General features: G+C 33.2%; 2 protein-coding genes across 2 annotated transcripts; both read right to left on the bottom strand.

Annotated features, from left to right (window-relative positions):
• Positions 1-3,774, bottom strand: LOC143556427 (AT-hook motif nuclear-localized protein 10-like). Its single transcript, XM_077045748.1, has 5 exons — positions 3,315-3,774; positions 3,155-3,207; positions 1,963-2,094; positions 408-566; positions 1-327 (listed from the first exon to the last, which is right to left on the bottom strand). Exons 1-5 carry the CDS (start codon positions 3,772-3,774, stop codon positions 4-6), a joined length of 1,128 nt encoding a protein of 375 aa, XP_076901863.1. The 3' UTR covers positions 1-3.
• A 4,218-nt stretch (positions 3,775-7,992) lies between these two features.
• On the bottom strand, positions 7,993-12,293 carry LOC143556426 (AP-2 complex subunit mu-like). The gene is made up of 12 exons (XM_077045747.1): positions 12,211-12,293; positions 11,918-12,095; positions 11,758-11,848; positions 11,165-11,259; positions 10,937-11,075; positions 10,715-10,862; positions 10,534-10,650; positions 10,364-10,454; positions 9,444-9,586; positions 9,249-9,363; positions 9,114-9,158; positions 7,993-8,253 (listed from the first exon to the last, which is right to left on the bottom strand). Exons 1-12 carry the CDS (start codon positions 12,291-12,293, stop codon positions 8,173-8,175), a joined length of 1,326 nt encoding a protein of 441 aa, XP_076901862.1. The 3' UTR covers positions 7,993-8,172.

Raw genomic sequence — 12,293 nt, 5'->3', positions numbered from 1 at the left:
AAATCAATTGGGGAGCATGTGGATGGTGGATCCAGGCCAGCCCATGTTAGAATACATTGGAAGGTTTTGCATGTGCGGAGGTGGCTGCGGCTGCTGCTGCTGCTGTTGCTGCTGGTGGTGCTGGGCGACATTGTTATAGGAGCCAGGGATCCTATGAAGAGGGCTGCCCCCGCTTTCATCAGATGATTCGCTTTCAGATGGTGGACTTGCACCGGGAACCGCCCCTCCGCCGCCACCAAAACTCAACATGTTTGGCGCTGCAACCGGTGATGGCCCGACACTAGATTTTGGTTTCTTTGAATCTACAATGAAGCTTCCAACAACAACCTGATACACAAACCATTGTTAATATGCATTCATTCGCATATAAGATTTGGAGTGAGAGAGAGAGAAGAAGAGAGCAAAACCTGTACGGGTGATGCTGCCACCAGCGTCCCAGCAACACCGCCACCCAAAACTCGACCATCTGAGCCAGCTAGAGAAATACTTAATCCACTCGGTTTACTGTTACCATCAATTTCTGAGTGCACAAAGGAGCCTGACAATGATATTATCTCAAAACGACCCTGAAACGGTGAACTAAATGGTTGAGCTAAAACAGTTAACTTAAAATGATAAGGGTCAAACGTGATAAAATTAATCTGAAACAAGAACAAATGTATGATACTTTATCTGGTTAAAAAGAACATTAAACTGAACTGGTGTGGATGGAGTGATATAGTTGTAATATAAAAATACGTAGCATATTAAAATTAGATAATAATAATAATAATAATAATAATAATAATAATAAAAAATAAAAAATCAATTGCATAAAAGTTTTTTCACATAAATGAGTTTAATGATCTGGGCTGGTTATATTTAATTTGTATACATTCTGGAACTAAAATAAATACCTAATCAATACTAAACCGTAAATATGTGTTCTTAAATAACGAAAACAATTTAAGTGAAACATCTTAGTGTGCCAACTTGAATTGCATAGTTGAAAAAAAAATGAATATTAAATAACCTAAATGTGTCGATATCATAGTTATTAAAAGCCCTCGCTTCTTACGCTTAGGCCCATTTTCAGGCAAGGCTCAGTTTCCTAGGCGAGCGCTTCAGCATTGTCTATGCCAAGAACATGAGAAGATAAAAGCCGAGCAAAAGAAACACAGGGAGTGCTGTTAAAGCTTAGAACTAGGTGAGGTCAAAGGCATTATATTGATACATTTTGTGATTCAAGTTCTGGACTTACATTTGAATCTTGACTATTATAGAACTTTTGGTACTAATTAGATGATATTAAATGTTATATAATAGCTTTAGCTTATTTTATTTGAAGAATAGTATTATTTTTCATATGCATAATATATTTTAAATTTTTTATTAAAGCGCGCAGGCCCTCGCTTTTTTTGCGCCTTGCACCTAGGCCCTAGACGAGGCCAATGCGCCTCGAGTGCGCATAGCGCATTTGATAACTATGGTAGATATTTGATGCATAAACTGTAAACATAATTATAACTTGAGAGGTTAAACCTCTTTTTTGGTGTTTAAATGACCTAAAACAAAACTTGGTTACTATTGAAGTATTTAATGGCAAGGAGAAGAATCATGAGAAAACTACCTTCGTGAAAAAACTAGAAAACTTCTTATTACATATATGCAGCATACTACAGCATAAATACTACATATCTGCAGTACGCTGCATACATGCAGTATATCATACTACATATATGTACTTATGTAGTACTAATATAATATGTGTAGTATGGAGTTTTTTGGTTTTCTCACGAAAAATGAGTTTTCTCATGATCCTCTCCCTTAATGGCATTAAGTCATTAACACAAACAAAAAGCATAGATTTGAGCAATAAGTAAAATATTCTGCATACTCATACTCACAAGTGCTTATAATGTAATGTCTTTATAATTGTATAAGTTTAAAAAGGGAGTGAGTAAAAGTCGTAAAAGTGTAAACCTCATAAGTTACACTACCACCAGAAGATGCGGGCTGGCGAAGTGTGACATTGCTAATGGCACCATTGGCAGACAAAATACAAACAGTACGAGGTCCTTGTTGTGAAAATGACATCATTGTTGCGGATATATCCTGTTTAAAACAATTAATACAAATCAAGAACTTTTAGTATGTTAATATTGCATTAAATATGCATCATCAAAACTAAGAGAATAGAAAATATCAGTAGATGAAAATAAAGCCTATAAAGTGGACAAATGACCACACTTCTAATAAATACCTCTTTTGTCTCATAAAATTTGACACTGCAGGCATATTAAAGAAAGTGGTCGGAGGTCCGGGAACTAATTAAATACATAGAATACAGTTTTCAACATACAGTCATTAAGAAACGCACAGCAAATCATCAGAAAGTAAGGGAAAATGTTTTATATAGTTATTACAAAGCCAAAAACTTTCAAAACTCCTAAACAAGGAGAAGAAATATATTAACATAACCAAATCATAAGCCTCATAATCATCAAGATCACCTAATACAACAATCTTTCTTTCAAGAAACTGCAATTTAACTGAGCCCGTTAACAAACCTATTCAATTAACCTTGTGATCGAGCTAATCAGAAGCTCGATCATGCTTATGTACAACTATCATTATTTATTAACTAAACAACTAGAATTTATGAAATGCCTTTCTTTAATTGTAAAAAGCATGGGCATAGTGATGCCAACTTCAAATCAAGATTGTTAATTTCAAACCAAAGACGGTTAATTTCATATCAAGATTGTTACATTCAAACCAAAGACGGTTAATTTCATATCAAGATTGTTACTTTCAAACCAAGATTGTTAATTACAAAACAAGATTGTTACTTTCAAATCAAGATTGTTACTTTCAAACCAAAGACGGTTAATTTCATATCAAGATTGTTACATTGAAACCAAAGATGGTTAATTTTATATCAAGATTGTTAATTACCAATCAAGATTGTTACTTTCAAACCAAGATTGTTACTTTCAAATCAAGATTGTTACTTTCAAACCAAAGACGGTTAATTTCATATCAAGATTGTTAATTACAAAACTAGATTGTTACTTTCAAACCAAGATTGTTGATCACAAACCAAAGACGGTTAACTTCAAATCAAGATTATTAATTTCAACAAAATTATTATGTATAAAAAAAAGAGTGTTACCTCTCCTGCTTTAACAACAATAACATGAGGAGTAAAGCCAACTCCAGCTGAACCTGTCCATCACACAAAACTCAAAATTATAAATAAAACTTTAACATAAAAAATGAAACAAAACTAATAATAATAATAATAATAATAATAATAATAATAATAATAATGCCTAAAGCATCCATCTGCTTCTTCCCAGACCCCGGTGGCCTTCCCCTGTGTTTCTTCCCAGCCGAATCCAAATTCGGAGTCCCACCGTTTCCCTCATTCGAATTCTCCAAACTCCCACCTCCACCCGAACCCCCAACCGCATTAACCGGGGCCGGAGCCAGCCCAAGCGCAATGCCGCCACCATCATACTTCCTGGGCCGCCCCCGTTTCTTCTTCGGCTCAATGCCGTAGCCGCCCGACGACCCGTCACCGAACTGATCAGAATTGTTAAACGGAAACCGCGGCAACATCGAATTATTATTATTATTATTGTTACTATTATTATTATTATTGTTACTATTATTATTATTATTAACCATTGCAGGATCAGTGTTGGGTAGGTGGTAAGAGTTGGGTGGCATCATCATACCCGGCTGGTGGTGGTGTTGCGGTGGCGGTGGTAATGATTCTCGTGAGTCCATTAAAAATCAAGAAAATGGTTGGTGGTGATGAAACGCAGGTGGATCTTTAATGGGTCGAAATCTATGATTAATATGTAGTGAGTGAATGAAGTTGAATTGGAGGCTGGGGGTTTAAAGGAAGAGGTGAAAAAGATGGATTAGGGTTTTAATTTTGGGATTAAGTGCATCTACTACCACTACTAGTACTAGTTTGTGTTTGTGTTTGTGTTTGTGTTTGTATACAAACAAGTTTGAAGCTTCTTATCTACAGCCGTAATCTACCGACTTATTGTAGTTATGACTTATATGAATGTTATTATTTGTTTAAAGAAAAATTATAAAAAAATGGATGTAACAATTATTATATTACTAGTCTGAGATCCGTGTATTACACGAAAAATTAATAAAAATTATATATATTTAAACATTAAGCAAAATACAATTAATAGCACATAACATAATTATCATATATTGTTAACACAATTACAACTTACATTAAAATTATATAAATTACAAAACAAATATTACGCAACTATTTTACAAATAAGAAAAAATGTCCTTGTACACTATATTTGTGGTTGTATTAGTCAAATTACCTTGTTTATCAACAATCAAAATCTTTAGCCCACACCTACTTGTAACTCTTGACAACGTGACATGTAGCTGTCCATGTGAGAACACGGGTTCTTTCAAGTACAAACCAACCCTAGATAATGTTTGACATTGGCTTTTGTTTATGGTCATAGCAAAACATACTACAAGGGAAAACTGTCGTTTTTGAAACTTATATGTTATTTTGTTGTCTGTTGGAGTAAATGGTGATCTATGGATCAAAACTCTATGTCCAATGTTAGTTCTAGAAATATATTTTTGCTTCAACTACACGAGTACCTAAAGATAAAATTTGTAGTCGAGTACCGTTACATAAGCCTTCTTTCTGGTTAAGATTTCTAAGGAGCATAATAGAAACACCAACTTTTTGCACAAGCTTGTGGTTTGGTAGTCCGGATATTCTTAGACCATTAAGCAGTTCAAGCAGTATAAAGCTGTATCAATTGTGTCATTGATGTATTCTGAACTACATATGGTATCTGAACTTAAGTACTCAACTTCATCACCTAGAAAAAACTTGAGCAAACTATCATTAATCTCATCAACAATTTCGTTTGTTGTGCAAGTATGGCTCTATCTTGAAAGTAATGTTGGTTCTTGTAATTCTGTAGAATATCAAGATATATAAAGCCAAAAAGTTATGATATTGGATCAACAGATTCTTTTATAAGTAGATCTTTAGGTATATCTATTGTTGCAACACCATGATTATGACCGCCAACATTACCTTCACCTATATCTAAAAACCATTTTGCAAATAATTTGGTTTCTTCAACATCGGATGATGCCTACCTATAGTTAACATGAGGTTTTTTGTTAATCTCAAGACATTGCATTCACTCCAAATGTAAGAAGAACATAGAGAGACGTTTACTATGTCTTGTCTAGTGCCTTTTTGAAATACATGTAGGTTTTGTCGAAAGTCCCCAATAAATACAACAACTTTTCCTCAAAATAACAAATTAGAAGATAAAGCATCTTTTAAAGACCTGTCAAGAGCTTGAAAGCCATATTTGTGAGCCATTGGAGCTTCATCCCAAATTATTAATTTGGTTTTTTCTAATAATTGTGTCTCGTCTGTGTCTGGATCTATGTAGCAAGTAGAATCCTCATTCAGATTTATAGGAATATGAAACCTGGAAAAGTAAGTCACATAAGTAACAAAGATTATATACCCGAAAAGGATTTAAAGAAAAATTATAAAAAAAAATTGGATGTAACAATTATTATATTATATTATTACTATTATTATTTTATTATTATTATAAAAGAAAACTTTGGTGTCACTGGATCCTTTTGACGGTAAGTGATAGGGCCAAGTAAGTTATATTTTTCTTTTTCGCATTAATTCACTGTCATAACACTTGCTTTTACTGGCTCACTGTCGCAACATCGAGACTGACAGTGCTCGGGGTTTACCGACATTTTTGTTTTAGTTCGAGTATCGTAACGAGCGTAACTACAACTGATTGAATTTGCGTCGAATTACCGCCACAACACTCGGGTTTTACCAATGCCTGGGTTTTACCGATCTAATAAAGGTCGTTTTAAATATGTATTTTTTATATGTAAATTTTACGAGCTTAGTTTTTGGTTTTAACGTTTGGGTTTCGCCAACGTTGTTTATACGGTACCATATGAAATTAATCGAAGCCGAGCGTGGAAAAAAAAACTAGTTATAAATAAATATAGTTTTATGCTATTTTTAGTTTTTTTAGGGATGAGCAAAAATCGGTATGGTACCGATTCGTACCGGTACCCACCCGGTACCGATTTGGTACCATCGGTACCGAATCAGTACCAAGGTTTTGAGTTTTCAGGACCGGTACAGTATGGTACCGGTATTTCCCGAATTTTACCTTAAATACCGGTACCGTACTGGTACCGAACCGAACATTTCGGTACCGGTACAAAAAATTTGTGATTTTCGGGATCGGGATTTTCGGTACCGGTATCGGTACAGTACCGAGCTCGTCCCAAGTTTTTTTAGGGTTAATTTGGTTGATTTTTATTTATGTAATAGAGTTGTATATTGTTTGATTCCTTTAATAAAATCTTAAAAGTTGTTGCTGTATTTGTTGTTAAATATGTTTAATTAAAAAATAATGTAATTAGCATGCTAAAGTATTTTTGGAAATATAGTTGAACATTGTCTGTCAAATTTGGTAGTGTTTTGATTATTATGATTTTAATTTAAAAAAATGAAATATGAACATAGTCAGATTAGATTAGTGAAACTTTTTATAAGCTACCACGACTTTTTAATATGACAGTCTTATTGGTGAGATATTTGGTAGAGGATCACTATTCTATTAATGAGAAACTTGTAAAAGTGTACACTATTTTGATCAATGAGACGTTTATAACTTAAAATAAACACTTGATAGATGTCAAAGAAGTGGATAAAGATGGGTTAGTTAACAAATACCTTAACCACTATAATCTTGGGTTTCGTGTATTAATTCTCTTTATCTTGAACATTGTTTTCAATGTAGAGTTTTATAAAAAAAATAACAATCATAATAATAAAAATAATAATAACTCATATACAAAGTTTTTTAAAGTTTATCCTTAAGTTAAAAATTAATTATTTACTCTATCCGTCCTTGTAAATTCAATGGCTCATTCTACTATCTAGTGTAGACTTGCGACTTCACTATACAATACCTATTTTTACACGTTAATATGATTTGTTTTCATGCGCAGTCTCGTAAGCCTCGTTTTCATGCCCAAAGCGTATCTTTTGATATGCTTATGATGCCCATGTACCACGTTTATTTTTGAATGATACTCTTATCCGGTGAATCTCACAACACCAATACAATCACATTTTCGGGATGAAGTAGAATATATAGGCAATTGTCAATGTTGTTGCTAAATCAACACCCTCTTCTTCTTAAATTATGTTATCTTTTCAAAGCAATTGTGGTTTTTTATAATTTAAGTGCAGTTTACTTGTCATGAAACTCAATACAATTGTTAAAGATTTGAAGATTGATTTTGATTTTGTTGAGAGAAAAGATCATTATGGGCATGTTCAGGTATTACAAGTGCAGTCACATTTATACCAAGTATTTACCACCTCATTGTTCTTTTCATTTAGCAACGCAGCTTGTTATCTGACTATCTTCTGTTTCGATGTAATCACTATCTTGCTTATAAATTGAAATAATCATCAGAGTAATGGGTAAAAAAATTTAGATCTAGTCTTAGTGTTAGAAAACCTCCTGTTATATAAATATCCAAAGTTAAGGTTTTAATTAATATAGGAGTTTGTCCCAATTATACCAAGGCTCAATCTAAGGTTTTTAAATAGCCTTAAACTATTTATATCACATCTTTAATATCTTAAAAACAATTTTTTTTAAGTTTCATTTTCATTACAATACTCTTATTTTGCTAAGAAAATTTGAATACTAAAAAGAAATCAGAACAATATTGAACTCCAAGTACAACTCCACTTCACACACTTAGTCAAAAGTGAGTTGCTAGTTGCTACAGCCGTACAACCACAAAGTAGTACTAAAGGGGACCCTGACCTAGTAAAGGCTAGCAACTTTAAAGCTTGTAAGATACCTATGTAAAGTTAAATGCTCAAATTTATACGGCATTTGATTCTTGTTTTATTATAAAAACAACATTTTCTCCTTCGCTGTGAAACTTTTGTCATACATAATATAATCACATCAAATTCTCCATCATATCATCAGGTCTAATCAAAGAACACGCCTTTATAAAACAAAGAAATATTAAATTTTCAATCCAACTTTTTATATAGCACACAGCTTCAAGAAAACGCAGATTAATCTAGCATCGAATCTCATACGAGCCTGCTTTGGTAATATACCTGACCCACTCAACCGTGTTGTACCCGCTCTTCTCCCACACCTTTAAAAAAACACAAATTAATAAATAAAAGAAATAAAAATCAACCATTATAGATTCGAAAAAGATGTTACTTTGTTGCGGTGAAAACACCGTTTGGTATGGTAAAATGTACACCGGGCAATTATGTTCCGTTTATATATAAATGGGGTGATTTTGGTAAAAAAAAATGTGTTTAATTGTTTATGGTTCAATTGGGTCTCCTAAAATTGTACTGCGGGCCAACTTGAGTACATTTAAGCTTGTAAACGAATCGAAAGTTCAATGAACCATGCGTTTATTTAATAAATGACTAACACGAACAAACTTTTTTGTTCATTTAGTTCAACGAACGAACATGAGCATGTGTCTTGTTCATTCATTTATATTCATGAATGTTCATTTATGTTCATTAGTTTTAAGTTCGTTCATTTACGTTAGTTTATATATTCATTTAAAATATTTGGGCGTGTCACATTTATTTTAGTTTTATGAAATTAAAATACCACCTCTTACAATTTTGTATAGTTTTATTAAGCTTTTAGGCCCAGCATACCAGTTATGTCCGTTCATCTATGTACAACTATGTTCGTTTGTTATGCATTCGTAAACCATTTGTTTATACTACTAACAAAAAAACACAAACGAACATGAACACCTTAATTTTCTTAAAAAATGAACATAAACAAGAAAACCCCATTCATTTAATTGTTCATTTTCTATCGTTTTTTGGTTAAAGTTAAACGAATAAACACAAACATGCCCTGCTTGTCTTTATTCGGTTCGCTTACAAGCTTAGGTATATTCAAATTTCAAATTATGCAACTGGTCAATTTGAGTCTACTAGAATCATACAACAGGTCAATGGCTCTACTAAAATGTACCTTGAGAAACCTGACTCGTAATCCAGATGCTGTAAACATAGGAACCTACAAAAGCACAAAAATTAAACCGTTTCCTAATTAAATTTCAAGCTATTCATATTTAAATAATATTTTTTAATGATAAAAAGTTATAACCTGAAACTCCATTTGTATAGGAGGCCGAGTCCACGACTTCTTTTCAGCAATCGTCGAAATCAACTCCACTTCTGCACTCAAAGTTGCTTCCGTTTGTCCCGGGAATTTTCGTATCCTGCAAATTTATATTATTATAATAACACAAGTTAACAAATAAAATCATTAAAAAACGATGATTTGAGAATAAAAACTCACTTCCACATCAAACAGTCCATAGAAGCATTATACTTTGCACGGCCCGATGTCACTTGAACACTCGTTTTTGCTGTCTGTTTCGGTACTGGAACCTTAACTACAACTCCGAGTGCAAACATTTTTGCACCAAAAACGCTCTTTACCTGACAATTTTCACCCGTTTATTTATTAATTGGCCGCTTCAGCTCAAAATGATTATATTTTTAAATGCATAAAACATTTTTAATGATTTTATTTAGAAAACTAGAGTAGCATTGAGACAGTATACTATTGTATTCATATTAGACATACTGATTATTTATTTAACGATAAAATTTAAGTGAAAAATTGTTTCGGGTCAATCCGTCTTGTACCATTACCTAATTCACTTACTTTTGACTAGGCTTATAAATGAACCTAACATTTAGTGAACTGTTTGTGAACCGTTCACAGCAGTTCACAGAAATTTCGTTTATTTAATATGCGAACAAACATGAACATTTGTTTTCTTCATTTAGTCAAACGAACAAACATGAACACATGTCTTGTTCGAACATTTATGTCCGTTTACATTCATTTATGTTTCTTCATGTATGTTTAAGTTTGTTCGTTTACATATTTATTTAAATTATTTAGGTCCATTACAATTTAGATAGTTTTATGAAATTAAAATATCACCTCTTACTATTTAGTCTAGTTATACTAGTTTTTTAGGTCAAACATATTGATATTCACGTTAACTTTAATTGGTGATCACTCTGTTATGTTCATTTATCTATGTGCAATTTTGTTTGTTCATTTGTGTTCATTTACGTTCGTGAAACATTCACTTATACTATTAACAAATAAGCACATATGAACAAAAAAGAACATGCTCATCTTCTTAACAAATGAACATGAACAAGAAAACCCCGTTCGGCCATTCGTTGTTGTTTACCAACCTTAACATTAACTTCCATGCGCGTCCTTCCCAATTCTTTGATGGTGGGCAACACCCGGAACGGAAGATTTACACCTTCAGTGATACGATACCTGTCGTATAAATTATCAACATAAACGTTACAATATGCTGTATAATATTATCATATCAGATTTAAAGACCAACAAATACTTCATTAGCTCAAATTCACCATCCGGTGGCACAAAGCTGACGGTTTTTTCTGAATTAAATCGGGTCAAGTTTACACACTGATGAAAGGTGACATCATCCAGCTCAATAGTTTTCCCACTGCATTAATTAATAAATTAAAAACTTTAATTAAACTGGACCATAAAGTAAACATATGTGAGACCAGAAATTACCTCTTAGTAGGCGCGACTTGATTTCAGCTTCTTTTTCAAGGCCAATTTTGTCATTTAATCCGAGCTTCAAATCGGGCATACCCGAAAGAAAACACTTCATAAGAACCTTGCCCGTTACATCACAACGAAGCACACTGCCTATTAGCAATAATATTATTAATCAGGGAATGAAGATATTAAACATATGCACATGTGAAAGCGTTAAATTGTACCTTTTGAAGACATGAGAAGATTAACACTTTCCACAATATCCAAAAACACTTCATTCTTTTTGTAAACGAGACCTTCTCTACGCCACCCAACCGCACCGGTTACTTGTAAAGTAGCATTTGGAACGGGTTTATCTGTCGGCTGTTTGTTTACTCATTAAAAAACAAGCTTCAATTCAGAAAATATTTAATTTCCATCAAAAGTGAAAAAGACAATATGTCACAGCTCACCTTGGATGAGAATGGTGAGCGAACACCTTCCTGAGTAATGTAAAGTTTCAATATTTCTGGTGAAAGATTTTGGGGATAACCAAAATCCATAATCTCTGCAAGTAAAATAGCATATACAGCAGACTGAAACACGATATAATACAAAAAGACTTAAAAAAATACAGGCATGTAAACGAACCGAACTTTCATTGAACGTTCATGAACATGAACGTATGTTTCATTCGTTCATTTATGTTTGTTAATGTTCGTTTACACTTGTTAAATTAATTTGTTAGTTTAAGTTTATTTAAGTTTGTTCAGTTTACATTTGTTAATATATCCGGTTAAATTTTTTAGGCAGATTACAATTTAGTCTAGCTTTAATAACCTTTTAGGCCCAACACATTGCTGTTCACATTTACTCTTTGGTTTTAACCCTGTTATATTCATTCACTTACGTTCAAGAACCTTTCGTTTATACCGCCAACGAACGAACATAAACGAACACAAACAAGAAAATCCCATTCATGTTTGATCGTCCGTTCAGTTAAAGTTAAACACACGTACACAAACACACTCTGTTTGTGTTCTTTCAGCTCCTTTACAAATCTTACCGTCCAAAAACTCGTATATCAAAACAAAGTTGTTGCGAATGGCATCCTCGTCAAAAGCACCACCAAAATACGATTTAAACAAATTAACTGCCTACATAAACAGAAAACCACTTAACAAACGATGGCTTTAAATCGTTCTAAACAATACAAAATAAGTTACCTCAACAACAAACTTGAACGCACACGCCACATTCGCATTGCTGCTGACAACAATAACAATGTAGACATTGCTAATTCTCATATAGAAAAACGAGCAACCGCCGATCTGGCGAACCGGACAGGTGCCTAATTCTTTAGTTTGCATTATGTGGAGTCTAAAGGCATCAACCATATTTCCCCTAAACAATAGCAATTGAAAACTATGAGCTTATATTACAATTATACAATTAGATCCACAGATAATTTACTAAAAAATGTAAACCTAATAATAATAATAATAGTGATGAAACTGACCCGACGTCATCACGGTAGAGGCGATTAATGAGAACATCGCCGCGGAGATTAAGGAAATAGATAGCGGAAGCAGACACCGGCAT

This window comes from Bidens hawaiensis, unplaced genomic scaffold (assembly GCF_021521415.1).
Source record: "Bidens hawaiensis isolate Kalapana, Puna unplaced genomic scaffold, B.hawaiensis_p1.1 tig00018571_1, whole genome shotgun sequence".
NCBI classification, from domain to species: Eukaryota; Viridiplantae; Streptophyta; class Magnoliopsida; order Asterales; family Asteraceae; genus Bidens; species Bidens hawaiensis.
This window is presented reverse-complemented; position numbering and strand designations above follow the sequence as displayed.